General features: G+C 39.9%; 1 protein-coding gene across 7 annotated transcripts in view; it reads right to left on the bottom strand.

The window, feature by feature from the left end:
- Fhl1 (four and a half LIM domains 1) overlaps nt 1–17,076 on the bottom strand; it is a 60,529-nt gene that overhangs the window by 7,796 nt on the left and 35,657 nt on the right. The window contains exon 3 of one of the 7 annotated variants that reach the window (XM_029473371.1): nt 5,693–5,774. The exons of 3 other annotated variants lie outside the window; for them this stretch is intronic. Coding sequence is in view for 3 of the 4 variants with exons in the window: in XM_029473369.1 (XP_029329229.1) it covers nt 5,806–5,827 (22 nt within the window). In the remaining variant the exon portion in view is untranslated. Of the gene's footprint in view, nt 1–5,692; nt 5,775–5,805; nt 5,941–17,076 lie in introns of those variants that run through there. 3 more of the 7 variants (XM_029473369.1, XM_029473374.1, XM_029473373.1) reach the window with 3 other exon arrangements.

The raw sequence follows: 17,076 nt of genomic DNA, 5'->3' as shown, positions 1-17,076 counted from the left end.
AAGTGTCAATGGCAAGGAAACAGAATTTGTGCAGCCCAGCAATTCCATCATCCATATTTGAAAAGCAAGCATTCTCCCTTACTGAGTTGTCTATTTCTTGTTTACTATCACTCTCTTAATGTCTAGAAAAGCCGTAATGGATTCTAAATATTTCTCTATTTAAGAACTGTACTGATTCCCACCTAAAAGGAGTCCTACCTTTTGGTATTGCTGGGCCCTCCCTTTATGGTTAAAATAGGTGCTGGGTCACACAAAAAGAAATCAAATGCTAGAAAACACAGCAAATTTCATTTATAGGTATCTAGTGGTTTTGTCTTGACTTTGCTTTTAGACAAAGTCTAATGCTGTAGCCAAGACTGGTCATGAACTTGTAGTAAACCTTCTACCTAGACCTCCTACATGTTGAGATTTTTACAGGCATGAGCTGGTATCTAGAGGTTTTTAAGGAAAGGCTAGTTTACATTACGATCCAGAGTACCAGACAGATACCTGCCAAGCCTAGGAGCAAGGTTCCAGCCTTTTGACAATGTGACATGGTGCTGTGATGCACAAATGTGCAGAGTCACACTTATAGCTATCCTGGGATGCATGTAGTCTGCAGGTTGGTATAGACATGCCTATACCAAAGTGTATTAGAAATATCCATCAATGAAAACACACACATCCAGTTCATTCCTTTAACACAGGTTCCTAAAGCATGCCAAAGACACATGAAATGAGCCAACTCCAAGTTAATGGTACTAGTAAAAAAATGTCCTCAAATCTCAGTGCTTTTAAGTTTTAGCCTTTGGCCGTCCATCTTTTTGGGATTTTTTGTTTGTTTGCTTGCTTGTTTGTTTGTTGTTTTGTTGTTAAGACAGGATTTGTAACCTTAGCTGCCTTGGAACTTGTCTGTAGAACAGGCTGGCCTCAAACTTACAGAGATCCATCTGCCTCTGTCTCCAGAGTGCTGGGATTAAAGGTGTGTGCCACCACCACCTGGCTATATTTTTCTATTTTAAAAGCAGGAGAAATGAGGATCACCTCAGATTCCCCACCACAATATACGCAAGGCCAGACTCTGTATGCAGCTGGAGAAGACATATTTCAAAGGGACTATTTTAGGACTGATTTTTAACAGTTGACTCAAGTCATTTCTATGTGTGGAAACAACTATTAATCAAGATAAAATAGGCACGTCTAGGAATGTTGGATTTCTCCTCAAATGCACAAACAATTTGGAAATACTTAAAGTATGTAGTAATGTCAAATACATTAACTTTATTTAGCAAAAAATCTAAGTGAAACTTTGGGCAACCTAAATTATCCAACCTCTCATTTTTTCTAACTATATGATTATTTCGTACAAAAACGATTGCAAAGCCTTATAGCATATGCTTTACTACATACAAAACTCGAGTAATATATTCCTTCTGGTGAGATAGTCACTGCACCAAAACCTCACATAAAATACAGGTAATTTTCCAAGACAAAAACATTCACAGGAATTAACATCAGGTGCTAAGGACAAACAAGAGTATTGGCACAAAGGTTCCTAAACAACAGTATTGGCACAAAGGTTCCTAAAGGAGACTACATGTCCTAAGTGGTGGGTGCCAAGGAAGATGGAGCCACATGGGAGAGGAGAAGCTGGTGGTTTACCCCTCGCCTTATTAGACATCAGCAGAGAGAAGAAGGAACCAACCTCCTTGGTGGGCTCTCTACTCTTGCTGAGTTTCATGCTCTTCAGCATTTCTCCCTTAAGAAAGAAATCTACTCCTTTAGCAATTTTTAAGTACATGAAATGTTCAACCTTTTACACCCCACAAACTTCTAGACACATTTGCTTTGACCTACAATGGTTTTTAACTTGGAAAGTTCATCTACCATGAAATGAAAATATTGCTACATGCACTGACACTACTGCTTCCCTTATTGCTTCTTCTGGAGACACTGTGTCCGAGGGTACCCTCTTTAATGAATTTTAATCTCAGTGTAGCCTTCATTTGTACATGGAAGTGATGTTTCTGCCACCATAATCAAAGCCCAGGGACCTAGTTCAGGACCTTATATATAGAAATTATTCACTGTGCCCTACTGGCAGGCAGACGGGAAAAGGTCATCACCACTGACCTTCTAAAACTTCAGTGTGTGGACAGGCACTCAGAATGGATTCTGATCCAATGATCTGAGCCTCTATTTCTAGGCAATACTGGCTTTTCTTTCGGGAGAACTTTTTTTTTTCTCTTTCATGAACCAAATTCTTTCCTGCGTTTACAGGTAAATGAACCTGATACTAGGTCCTGAGTTTAAAAACAAAATACTATGTCCTGATCTTAAAATTCACCTCCCGTTATCCTAAGGTCCCCAAATCTAAACAATACCTCTCTGTCATGTGAACTGTTATCTGATTTTTCTAAGATATCTTTGGTACAAATATATTTAAGGAAAGTAATTCTGGATGCTTAGCTTAATACAGTTAAAATCTAGCTAGGTGATCAAATGTTACCTATCCATTCTATGGTGTCAGCCTGACTTTTTCCAGGCCTGCTTCAAAGGAAACATCATTCTTCATTTAATAAGTATGCTTCCCCTTTCAGAGAGAGAGAAAGAACGAACTTAATTTATATCCAACATGCCAAAAGGTGCTTATAGAAACATCAGTATCTCCAAAAAAAAAAAAAAAAACCAAAAAACAAACAAAACAAACAAACAAAAAAAACGAATTTAGAGGCTAGAGGGGTGGATCTCTCAGTTGAATGCTTGTGTGAACATGAGGACCTGACTTTGGCTCCCCAGTACCTACATAAAAAGGGAGGTGGAATGGTGTGTGCCTGAAGCTTGTCCTAGCCAGCCAGCCAAGCTGAACTCCACGTTCAATGAGAGACCCTGCCTCCAAAAATAAACAACCAAAAACACCCAACACTGACTACTGGCCTTTCTATAAGCACACATGCACGTATGGGGACATATACACATGTACACACATGTACACACATGTACATACACACACACTTAAGCAGTCTCACACAGATGTGTATACACACAAGAGAAAAATGACCTAGCTTCACACTGAATCATATACATATCCACCTAATACTTAGAAACAAAGAGCAACTGCATATTCACTAACTCAAGCACTTTTTTTAGTGTACACGTGTTAGAGAAGATTTGTACGTTATAAAGTCTTGCTTGGGGTTTCATATACTTTCTTTCTTGCTAATAATATTCATTTGTCCCTCAAACCAAGTGGTTCAAATGAACTTTTCAGAAGAAAGTGGGTGCTCTATCTAGGCACCCTTCTTTCTCTGTGTGCTTTGCCTGACTGCTCTAACCAAGCAAACACTGAACACCACCCAGAGGGAAAACAAAAGCCAGCTCATTGCTCAGTGCAACACATCGGTGCCATAGCAATAAATGTTGGCTTTCAGAGAAAAGGACATAGTGCACTCCTCAGAACATTCAACAAATAGAAGCTCAGCTGATGAATAGGACACTTGTGTGACAGACATGCTAACACACACCTGGGGGTGTTGTCAGACATTTGGGAATAAACACCTAAATAGACTCGGGGAAATGGAACTTATGAGTCAGAGCTGAAAAGCAGTCTCTCATCAAATTTTGTAGAAAATTCAGCAAGAGTTTATTACTATTATTATTACTTAAAAATATAACATGAACACAATGATTCAATGTTACTGGCAATGTCTCTAGAATGCCACAATTTGTTTAAAAAAATTAAAAGCTCTTTTGGGTCACTGATGTACAGATAACATCATTTTAGTTCATGTCTATTGTAAGAAGGGCTGCATATGTGATTATTAAATGAAACATTATCTGCGTTTATTCTTCCATTGGAAAAAGCTGTGAACTAATACCACTCTGTCTATCTGTCTGTCTGGGATTTTAAGAAGGCACTTCTCTTCAATTCCTCTCCTCTTCCCCCAACTCTTAGTTTCCATTTTTAGCATTAAAAGGAGGGAGGGGCAGTGGGCACTTGGTAGGCAGAGACAGGTGGATTTCTGAGTTCGAGGCCAGCCTGGTCCACAGAGTGAGTTTCAGGACAGCCAGAACTACACAGTAAAACCTGTGTGGAAAAACAAAAAAAAAAGGGGAGGGGGTAGCAGGTGTATGAGATAGTTCGTTGGCCTGTGAAGAGAACTAGTAACTGCAGGATAATAAAAAATAATCTGAATTCTCTCTACACTCTATTCATGGATCTTGTCTTGAAAAGCCAAAGAGTAACAGGAATTAAATTGATGTTTTTTTTTTCAGACAAAAAAATGTTTAATGCTGAAAGTATACACCTTTGCCCTTAAAATGTCCCGTTTGTGTGGATGGCTACTAGAAATGAGGTCAAATCCAAAGACCTGAGCCTTCCTGTTGCTCAACCAAAGCCCATTTCAGAACAACACTGAGTTCCCTTCTGTGAGGGCTTCTCTCTCCTCTATGAAAGTAGTTCTTCTCTGCTTCTATGGACCAATGAACTTACCACAATGCACACTGTTAGTTCTTAATTTATAAAAATCATATAATAAGTATTAAAACTGTTCTAACAATTTTTGGTATTTTATGATTATCATTATCATTATTATTTTTGTTATCACCTAAGAGCTTAGGTGATATTTTTAGATAATCCAATTGTAACTAATTTACCAGTTGATGTGGAGTCAAGGCCCATTAGGGAAACTGGCCCAGCTGATGGGTTGGCAGATAATCACCACCTCAGACACGTGGTACCAATCCATATTTGTAAAACAATCTCTGAGGGTTATAGAAAAATCATCAAACAGCTTTTAAACACAGAAACAATGCAAGGAGTGTGTATTACTTAAGTGGGCAACTCCACTGCTCTATATGTGCTTGGACATACTGAAAAAGGAATTTCTTCAAAAGCTATTTCTACTGTCAATAATATCAACAGGCAATCCCAAGTTTCAAACATCAAACTTTCAAACATAAAAAAATAAAAATAAATAAATAAAGAGACTACCATCAGTAGTAACTTGGTCCCATAACCTGAAATTTGGGAGACAGGAGCAAGTGTTTGGTTTCTGCCCATCTATCTCCCCCAGTTCCAAGCAGAGGAGCCGAGGGCAGTAGAACAACAGCTCCATTCTTGGCTTTAGGCAGTGACACAGACAGTGCAATAGTTTCACAGCACTGGGCTTCCAGCCTCCAGCCCCTATCTCATAGGCATCTTGTCTCATAGGATCCCTAATGCCAGGCTATAAAACATGAGGAAACCCTCACTCATGGTCTTTAAGGGACAGGAAACATTTTCAGCTAAGAATAACAAATACCATGTTTTCCATGACAAAAAGACACATAACTGATTCTTTAGAAAAATTAAGAATATTGTTCGGAAAAAGGGAAGACATATTAAGTCATTTATGGATACTTTAGTTACAAATATAATCCTCCTTCCCTCTCCATACTCAATTTCCCTTTCCCTAAATGCCTTACATTAGACTTCAAGTACTGTAGAGATGAATGACCCCAAAGTTTCCTAACAACCCAGACCAAACAACAAAATCAAACTTCATTCCTCATATCATATTATATCTAAGTTTCACAAGACATCCTGAAATGTAAAATAAGGTATAAAACAATACTAATAAATAAATTTAGCATCTAAGCTTACTTGAGGGAGAACACTTTCATCATTAAAACAGAACAAGAACAAAACAGACAGCAGCCAGGATTTACTTACCATTTACACAGCACTAAAATCATTCCATCCCAAATTATCTTCTAGACCAATGACAGATTCATTGGCCTGAAACAACTGTCCTCTAGATAAGAGAAATAACAGGGAGTTTTTACCTGAGTGTCTTTGAGAAGCCATGGCTCAGAGGCCAAGTTCAGGAGCGGCACCCAGACCTGTCTTCTCTCAACCCCAGATGATAACGCTTTGGCTCATTTGTGAACATACATTTAAGGGGAAGCAGCTCACACAAAAATAACCAAGAGCAGATGTCCCACCCCTCCCCTGAGATCACAACCTTAATCCCACTAGAAAATTCTTAACCATTTTAGGTGATCCAAGGGAGAAGAATAGGGCCCAGTAAAAATACCAAACGCTACATATAAATACCTGTGGGGCTACTCAGCATCCAAATTAGCTTCAGAGCCAGAAAGGCCACATAGAAAGTCATCCCTGGACCGGAATAAAATTGGACTCAGCTCTGACATAGCTTAATGCTGAGCCATCCTTATTAATTTACTTTATATGCCACAGGAGCCTGACTTTGGGCCTATAAATAATGCATAGTTGTCCTGCTAATGATGAAAGTAACAATAGGAGATGGACTTTTGCTACCAGTGTAATTAAAGGAAAATACTACAGTCAGAGGCCTTAAGGCATTATAGACATTTAATGTCTTCCTGGATATGTACCGGCAAATAGCAGATCACTAAAACCCGGAGCAACCCTGGCACTCTAAGCCCAGCATCAAACAGAACAGAATGGTATCGGTCCTACGTATGCACACCCTTTGCTACATCTACAATAGGGACAGTCTGTCTTACAATTTTTGCTGCTACAGACAATGATAAAAACATGAATAAAGATATCAATCATCATACATATAGTAACTCCACGTGACATTATTGGCTGGACACTGGAGATTGTGAACAGGTTCTAAGAAAAGCCTCAAAGGACCTTTTCTCTGCCCTGGCTACAACCTCACTGGCTTCCTTGCTGTCCTCTGTACCTCTCTGCCCAACGCTTCCCCCAGCTGTTCCTCTCCTCACGTCGTCTTCACTCCAAGCCACTCCAAGAATAAAGTCTCTAACCACACAGTTCTAATGGGTGCATCTTGCTCCCACCCTCTCCCTGCTATTCTTCCCATCTGATGATGTTCCTTCAGTTCTACAGCCCTTCTAAAAGCAGGCATCAGAGTGAATTCTTGTTTGTACGTTTTTCTCATTCTTTCCTCTGCTCTGTGTTAGTGGCCTCATTTAGAATCAACTGAGCTCCCAGGAAGTACTCAAAAGCTATGTGTTTGAGGAATATATTAAGACAAGCCAAATGTGTTAATTAATCCTCCAAAACACAGTCCCATCTAGAATCTAAGAAGTGGCTTTGGTTATAAACTCCAGGAAGGGAGCAGGCGCTCACTGAGGGACAGGCCCTGGGCTAAGTACTTAGCAATCACTATCTTGTCTGACCGTGTAGGCTCCAGAAAGTTTGTGAAGTACGGAGCAGGCAAATGTGATGTGCCTAGATGGGTAAATGAGTTTTCCAATTATTTTTGCCTTCAAGCTTTCAAGGAAAAGTTTCTCAAAAAGATAACTGAAATTTCTGCTTACTTACTCTTGCTTATCTGGAACTGGCATAAGAATAAAATTCAGGACATTAAGCTTAAAAAAACAAGCCTAGGAAAATTAAGATACGTGACATTGTGCTCTCTTCCACGCCTTCCTGGATAGTTCCTTGTTCAGGATGATAAACTTGTAACTGACTAGTTACGATACCACACCCTTAAAATCAATGTACACTCTTCACCTAAGGGAACTGTTCTTATTTTATTAGATGATTAACCTTTACAAATCTTGCACTTTAGATTTTAGTGAGACATTCTTAGGGTCTGTGTATTTTTAAACGCCTCCTCTTAACAGGGCTGTGAATGATAAGCTTTGTGTAGCTAACGCTGTCTCATAGGACATCAGTTCTAGTTTTAAGTTTGACACTGGGATGTAGGTTTTATAGCCACTATGGCAGTTCATTTAGGTGTTGGCTCATTTTGTAAAGCAAATACAGATTATGGACATCTGGCTTCAAGAAGCTGGCAAATACACTTGGGTCTATTTTGCCTCAAATAGAAGAGAATATATAAAGATAAGAGAGCTACTTCGTGATCACTAGTCAATGAGGACAAGCCAGTGTGGTCTGAGTGCTCAGCCTACTAGTGCGCTTATCCACTTGCAACAAAGCCCAACCATGTTCCTCGGCTTTCCTAAGAGACTTTAGGAGGCAAGACTACCACCTGCTTGGACACTGGGGCTCCAAATGTTAATATCAACTCTCACAAAATTCGACCTTTCACCAAATACAGGGTATTTTTTGATGATGTTGTTGGTTACCTTACAGAACTTGATGGTAACGCCCTCTTGCAGAAGATACTACATACTGGAGTCTTAGAACCTTGAGAAATCAAGCTGGTACTCACCTGGAAGTTTCATCCCTACTGGGTAGCTTTCACAGTGCACACTACCAGAAGAAAAGAGCAATCGTCGTCTTACCCAGCTATGAACCATGCAAGCTACAATAACAACTGGACTGCTAAGATCGGCCTAGTGGGGCAAGAGTGGCATGATTGTTATGGGAGTAACCAACTACTTTATGATTATATTTAAGTCCCAACCCACATGATGAAGCCCACATCTGGGACCATTATTGGGACTAAGAACCTATGGCTAGACAAGTCATAGACCATAGGAGACAACATACTACTATTACTCTGCAATATGGGCATAGTATTAAACTGACTTCTAATGAATTATCATTATAGCCATGAATTAGTGCATCTCTCAACCCTCATCAGAGAATCTTCTTTTTGTAGTAGATGATGATTAACAGTGGAATCCCACAACCGGTCAAAGTACAGAGTCTAATACTGAAGAATGTTCAGTCCTAAATGGGACATCTACACCACATTCCCTTTCCCAATGTTTATAGGTCTTTGTGGAAGAGGAAAAAGAAAGATTGTAAGAACCATGGGTGACAAGGAAATAGTGTTTTCCAGCTACATCAGGGCATTTGCTCATAGGAATTCACAGAAATCAAAATACCATGTACAAAATCTTCACAGGTTCTAGCCAGACAAAATCCCAGGATAGTGAGGGAAGGGTGGGTACCAAATCCAAGCACTAGCTGAGTAGCTATTGACAACTGATAGCTGCTGGGAGAGGATGTGACCCCTGGAAGGTTGACCATGCTTCAGTGGATACAACTAAGAGTAGATGGGCCACACAAACTCTACTTGATGGGTTTTAAAAAAAAAAAAACTAGACAACACAGGGTCAAGGGAGTTGTATCTCGGAAGATTTTAGAGATAAAGGTGAATATGATCAAGATATAGTCTATGTAATTCTCAAAGAACTAATTAAAATTGAGGATAAAAGAGAAATAAAACTTAAACTTTAAAAATCCCCCTTTCCATGAGGAAAAAGTGTTTTCTCAGTAACAAGGGTTAATGGTTTAGACAGCTTAATGGCTACTTAGCAGACACCCAAGCAGTCATTAACTTCACTGGCATCTGAATTAATGTTGTTATACATCAACAGTATGATATATAACAATCTCTTCGATAACCACTGTACTGTTTACCAAGTTCTACTATTTACACTGTTGGGGAGGTTGGCTGGCAGTCAGTGAACAATTCTCTTTGGCACCTATCCTTTGCTAGCCAGATCAGGATGACTTTTTATTGAGTGCTAGGCATCAAATCTCTTCAGTCTCCTCTAGCATGTGATCCTTGCGAGGCCATTTACATCAGTTTTTCTACTCATCTGTGTCTTCTAACAATTCATGGAGAGATTCTAGCTTCTCATTGGGATCTATCCATGATTACACGACCCTATCCATTCACCTCTCTTATATGAAAACCACTTGTTAAACAAATACCCTACTATTACATGCTCCAAACTGATTTTCTAGACAGGAAAAATAAAGTATAATCCTTACTGTGAAGTGTTACCTGGATAAATATACAAATTATTTCCATGGAAGACAGAGCATGATATTACAGGAAAGATAGATAATGTTAGCACTATTTATCACTGGCAGAAACTGGTCAAGATAGGACCAGAAAACACTTGATAGAGATCACAGTATCTAGGCCATGACTTCGTCCTCAATAGTGAAGAATGTACTGGACAAAGAAGGGGAAGAGGCCATTCAAGAAAAAAGGTAGCATGTGGGTCATGTTCTGAGAGGAATACGAGGTCCACTCAAGAAGCAGGAGCAAGTCTGGTTAGGAGAAGGCTGTAAGTAGAGTGGTAAGGAGGTAATGTAACCAAGACTACAGGCAGGGAAGCCAGAGCACACAGCCTTACTTTTCAAATGACCCACAGGAAGAGAGTGACCTGAGTGTATGATATAGGCAGAGATAAGGGGAGATATCAGAGGAAGAGCCTAAAGGCCGTGAAGAGTACTGCGTTTGACCAGACATTACAGGACTAAATGAGCATGAGGTACTGGCAATGGGGACAGAAAGGAAAGACTAGGTAGAAGAGATATTATGGAACAGGAAAGATGGAGCTTACTGGTTGCAGAGGAGGGGGTACGGTCAACAAGGTCCCTGCAGTTGAGATTCTGGGTGAGCAGGAAAATACGGAAGAGGAGCACTTCATCCAGTCCTCCACACTAACACTTCTCGGAGACCACAACAGCAAACACACTTTAATTGCATCTAGCTTTTCAAGTCAAGAAAGACTGAGTGTAAGATCACACTGGAATCCCATTTGTGAGAATTCTCCTGCCGCAATCTAATCCTAGACTCTTATCTCTCCACTGCCACTGGGAGGATCACACTTCAGAGTCAAAGGACAAATTCAGTGAGCCATTTGGCCCATGTATATCTCAGGAGCTCCTTCTTCATGGTGTGACTTGTAGTCAGCCTTCCATCTTACTCCATTTTCTTTTGACTCGACATTTTCCAAGTTACTGAAAACTTACTCAAACAATTAAATGCCACTAGTCATGGCCAAACTCGAGAGCCTTATTTCAAACCAAGACTGGAGTCTTGGTGGTTTCATCTTGAACATTTATATGTTATTTTATTCTTGACTACTACTAATAAATTAATAGACTGTAAGTTTCTCTCAGTATAATTTGGTCAGGATACAAGTTCCTGCACCACCACTTCTCCTGAGTGAGTCTAAACACAAGACTAAAGCATCTCGTCATGTCCTATGATATGATGTGATTCAATGTTGACCTGTCCAGAGTATTTTTTGCCCTGTGTACTCTTGCCAGAAATAAGTCCAGAGCAACTTCAGCCATCTCGAGTTCTTGGCAATGTTTAAGGCTGGAAGAGCCCTATTGCCAACTGACATGTCCAATTTTGCAATGTCACTTCTTAAATGTCACAATTCCCAGCATACCCATGAAAGAGCAAAATGAAGGAACACTCTGGGACCACACAAGTGCCATTTTATAACACAAGAGCCAAATGAAAGCACAGAGTTCTGCTTGCCCACAAGGTCTCTGAATCTCAGAGAAAAGACATGATGGCTATGGAAAGGGGAAGACTCCCTATAAATGGCGTAACATACACAAAGAGAAGACCATAATAGCAAGGCAAACTGAAAATGCCACATAAGTGTATTGAAGATAATTTACCATGGCCCAGAGTTTCTTTTATAATACTCACACAGGGATTATGAAGAAAGCATATGCCATGGTCTCTCTCCTTTGATTTTTAAAAATGTCATTCCACGATTAACAACAATCTTAAAGTCTCTCGTCCCTAAAGTCTATTCTGTCCCACGTTTTTAAAGACCCACACCAAGATACAGATACTATAACGACCATATCCAATAGATATTTTCCATGAGACTAGACTCTGACCAGAAGTCACCATTAATGTAACACTGAGAAAGAGAAAATTGGAACAAGGAAATAAGAAAACTTTTAGAAGAAAATATATAATGTAAATATAGACTCTCAGATTAAGGGAAAATAAATGTCTTATGAATCGGAGATGCTACTGGTAGCGATAAATCTTTGTCATATTTTAGGTGTTAAAATTCTCTCCTAGTCTATTTCGACCAGCCACTTGTGATCTGTTTTATTTCTCTGTTGCCATGTGCCATGATTCAAAACACCCTTTCAATCATCCCCAGTCCTGGCACTCACCAAGTCCACCTGTTATAGGCCTTTCAAGCCCCGGAGAGATGTTAGAGGGCTAAGCATTCCGTGATCCTATTCTATCATTTACCCAGCTATCCTAAAAGGGAAGAAGAACAAGCCAAATAAAGTACCCATGCCTTTAGTCTTTCTTTGGTAGTGGAGCTGGAATCCAGGGCCTTGAACATGCTGGGCAAGCACTCTATTATTGAGCTACAATCCTTCCCCTCATATCTTTATCCTTAGTGCTGACAACTCTGATTGACTGCCTTGATTAGAAAGAGTCCATAGTTCTTCACAAGCCCTCCTTCTTTGTGTGTATATTCAGACTAGAGACTTATAAGCTGTCTTCTTTTTTTACCAAAGGACTATGGTGACTATTTTACACTATTTTACATTCCTCTTCTCAAACTGTAACCAGAGCATAGCTCTTGAACTGAAGTTTGGTGGTTGAAGAAACTCATGAGTGGTTAAGTGGGGTTTGCTCAAAAGAGAATCGGAAAATGTGATGGAGTGTGAGAACGACAGAAAGAAAAAGCCCAAAAAGTGCCTGGCTGCCACTCAGGAAGTCTCTACTGTGTTAGATGCTGGAGGGAACTATCTTGGTAGTGGAGTCAATCTGGATTTGTGGCAAACTGAAAAAAATCAGAGGGATAAAGCTCACTTGGCTTCTATCTGTCTCTGTTTGCCCCACAAATGTCTCAATCTAGACTCCACCCAATAGTACTTACAGGCACATCCAAGAGAGTGGCAACCCACAGTGACTCATGTTGAGGGCAAACAAGAACAACTTTCTGTGGAAATAGCTATTCTGCTGTGCCAGGCCAGGCACTATTTTGTGAAAACTGACCTGGTGATCTTAGTGTGTGGTCTACCAACAGAATAGGGCCCCAATGAGTAACCTGTCTTTCCTGACAGCCAATCTATATATGTTGAGAACAGAGATTCTGGAAGGACCAGAATACATCATGGGCCTAGTGTGTTTCATTTGCATAAAGTATTTTATAGTCAAGTTGAAAATTATTTCCAGTTCAAGACACTGTTCCTCATATACAGTCGAACTGGTTCCAACAAGGGGCCTTTACTCATTCTAGCACAAAGCCTGGCAATGAGGGTTAGGATAAATGATGATTGTGGTTCCTCGTCTTTCATAATTATCAACAGAGACTAACTTGGTTCACTAACCCTGAGATTGGAGACAATTATGTGAGCTGGAAATAAAACATAGGGGATGCTCTCATGTGACACTAAGAGTCTCGTCAACAAGACTATAAACTCTGGCTAACTTCAAAGTGGCAGTTGACATCAAGCTGTAAGAAATACTAGGTTGAAGGGTGGAACAGGAACAGGGGATCCACCAGAACAGCTGACACTTCAGAAAGAGAGTGAATAGTTGCAGATCTCCTAGGGTTGAGCAATATGTTCTCTATGGCAGTCAGCAAGCACACTAAACACAATGATGAGAACACAAGGATGGGCAAACGGGCCTCCCAGAAAGGAGTGTAGTAGGGCTGCAGATAGCACACAGTAGGAGAGCACAGGCTTACACACGGGCAAGGCCCCGGCAACAGTCTGTTAGCATAAATGAAAAAGGATCTTAACTAGGTCTAGTGTGTCAGAAGCTAGTAAAAGACATATTCTTGGAAAGACTGTCATATTAACCTTAACTTCATCCCACCTTGTTCTCTAAAGCTTTAGTGTGTGTGTGTATGTATGTATGTATGTACACACACACACACACACATACACACATGCTTTTCTTGCATGTATGTGTGTCTACCATGTACATGGCTGGCACTTGTGGAGGTCAGAACATCTCTCCAAAGCCCTAGAACTAGCGTTACAGACAGTTGAGAACCATATAGGGGTGCTAGGAATGAGAAGCAAGTCTTCTGCAAGAATAGCAAGTGCTCGGAACTCAGGAATCACCTCACCAGCTCCATTCATATTTATTTTCAAGCAGTGGAAAAATAAAAAAGAACAAATAGTGGAAGTATGCACCTCTTGTACATAAAGCCAGATTACTTGAGGTATGAAAAATGAGACAGAGTAGCAGCTCATTATTCTACTTCATTCAAGGACTTTCAAGTAGCATTTTGAATTGAAAAGAACTTTTCAAAGCCTTCCCATAAAAGAAATTTAAGGCTTACTTTTACATAAGATTGGTTCAACAATTAACATCATCATCTTAAAGAAAAGTAATTGTGATTTTTCTCCAAATTTAATATGGGTATATCTATTTTATAAAGTTTAGGTAAAAATAATGTATTGGCTGGTGGAATGGACTCTGGAGTCATCATGTCTAGATGGAAAGTCTACATTTAACACTTTCTGATTATATGACATAAGAAAATTTCATTTAACTTCTCTGTGATTTAACTTGCTCATCTATAAAATGGAAATAATAATGGGACCTGTGTGATACTATTCTTATGAATAATAAAGCATATTTGTAACTCAGGACAATGACTGACACACAGCAATCACTCTATACTGTTTATATAACAACACTGCAAAAAATGTAGTTGTCCCAAACCCCAGCTTCCTGCAAGTAGAATTTATTAAGTTCACCAGTTCACAGGAGGTATGTGGAAAGGAGATAAGAGCTTGGGATCTTGGCCAAGAGCCTGGTTTTAAAGACCATGGGCCTGAGAATAACTGCAGAGTTTGGAGCAAAGTTCAAAGTCCTCAGGACTCAGAGGAATGTAGGCTGGCACCAGAAAACCCAAAGGCGAGGACTGCATAGCCAAACATGAGTAAGAATGGTTTCTGAACAAACAAGAGAGACCAAGTAACAACAAAGCTCTCTGAATTCTCAAGGTAGATGGAGGGTACTTGCCTTGTCTTGGGGTGACCACGGGTCTTTCTTATATACTTCCTACAAAAAAGTAGATGAGAAGGCCTTTCTTGACCAGTTTACAGACTTTTCAACACGACTTCTGAGTATGAATAAGTAAGGCAGATTAACTTTGCTTCACATGCATCTCAGCACTCAAATTGATCTCTTAGCATCACCAATAAAAAGAGGCTACTCATATCTAATATCCAGCTCCGGGATGCAGACTACAACTGCATTCTATAAGCCATTTTTTCAATGAATGTCAGGGGAATGTATAGCAAAGAGCTGTTTAATTATGTCATGTATAGGACAGACTCAGAAATTCAAGTGAAATAGAGTTGCCAGTGTTGGATTACAGCTTGGGAAAGTATGGCAAACATCTAAAGTCTCACTTGTTAGAAATAGGCAGTGTTTGCCCTACACATAATCAAATACACACCAAAGTCATCCTCACATGTCTAAACCGAGATGAACTCTAGGCTAAAAGGCAAGAAGAAGAATTTTCTAACCAACCTCTGGCCAAGACAGATGGAATGGTAGCAACTGGCTCTCTAGAGACAGCAATCCACAATGAGCCAGTACCTAGGAAAGAAGGTGACTATGGGAAGAAAAGCTATATTGTCAAGCATACAGAGATCAACCAAGATCAACAGAGATCAACCTAAAGCCAATCTCCTCCTTTCCTTAAACCCTGTGACTCAACTCACCCCAAGAGAACACATGAAAAGAGACAGGAGCAATGTACAGCTCCTGGGATGTAATAAGACAGGAGGAGCAGATGGCTGCCGGGTCAGTTTGGAGGAGAGACTGCTCTCATGTCTTCCCATACTCCTCTGCAAACTCCCTTCACCTCTCTAGTGGCAGATCCTGGGGTTATCAATGCTTCTAGCAATCAGGGATTCATTTGGCTTAACAGTATTCCTCTACCAAATGAAAAGATCGTTGGTAAAATGGTAGTAAACGTAGCCAAAAGACACCAAGTCTCCTGGTGTTACCAGAAAAAATATTTCAGAATGATAAGATTTCTTACATAGAAAACTCAAGAAAGCTGTTCATGGTTTTACATGTTCACAATGACTGTTAAAGCTTCCAAGTTCCTGCCAGGCAGTGGTGGCATATGTCTTTAATCCCAGCACTTGGGAAGCAGAGGCAGGCGGATTTCTGAGTTCGAGGCCAGCCTGGTCTACGAAGTGAGTTCCAGGACAGCCAGGGCTACACAGAGAAACCTTGTGTCAAGAAAGAAAGAAAGAAAGAAAGAAAGAAAGAAAGAAAGAAAGAAAGAAAGAAAGAAAGAAAGAAAGAAAGAAAGAAAGACAAAAAAAAAGAAAAAAAATACAAAAGCTTCCAAGTTCCAGACTTCACCAAGTTGGTCTTTATCTACTGAAACAAAATACACGACAGGAATAACCCACATGTTTAATACACATACTTCAATGTGTCTAACATATGCGTATAGTTATATAACCATCCATACTACCTAAGTCCAGAACATGGTTACCACTCCCAAAGAAGCCTGGTCTTCCTAGCAATCACTCTTCTTTCTCCCTATCCACTCCTCACAATGTACTTTCTGTCTCCATATAGAGTTGCCCCTTCAGGGCATGTTATAGAAATGGGATCATACAATATGTAGTGTCCTGGCTAACTAGAAATTTATATCAACATGACACAAGCTAGAGTCATCTGAGGGGAGGGAACTCAAATTAAGAAAATGCATCCATAAGATCTGACTCTAGGGTATTTTCTTAATTAGTGATTGATAAGAGAGAGCCCAGCCCATGTGGGTCACCCCAGCCTGGTTATCCTGGGTTCTATAAGAAAGCAGACTAATTAAGCCATAATGAGTAGGTCAGTAAGCAGCACTTCTCCATGGCTTCTGCATCATCTCCTGCATCTAGGTTCCTGCCCTGTTTGAGCTCCTGTCCTGACTTCCTTCTATAATGAGCATTGCCTATAGAAGTATAAGCCAAATAGACCATTTCCTCCCCAAGTTGTTTTTGTTCATGGTGTTTCATCACAGCAACTAAGACAATTGGTATTCCGTGGCTGATCTCTTTCACAATTTTTATTTCATTAGCATAGTATTTTTAAGGATGATGTTATAACATCAGTTAATACTTTATACCATAGCAAAATGATATTCCAGTGTATAGATGTACAATATATTGTTCATCCATGGATTAGCTGACACATTGGGAACATCTCTATTTTTTGAATACAGTAAGTAATGCTACTATGAGCATGTTTTTGTGTGAGGATTTTTAAATATGTGCTTTTTTTTAAAGATTTATTTATTTATTTATTATATGTAGGTACACTGTAGCTGTCTTCAGACACTCCAGAAGAGGGCGCCAGATCTCATTACGGATGGTTGTGAGCCACCATGTGGTTGCTGGGATTT

Source organism: Mus caroli, chromosome X (genome assembly GCF_900094665.2).
Source record: "Mus caroli chromosome X, CAROLI_EIJ_v1.1, whole genome shotgun sequence".
In the NCBI taxonomy this organism is placed as follows: Eukaryota; Metazoa; Chordata; class Mammalia; order Rodentia; family Muridae; genus Mus; species Mus caroli.
This window is presented reverse-complemented; position numbering and strand designations above follow the sequence as displayed.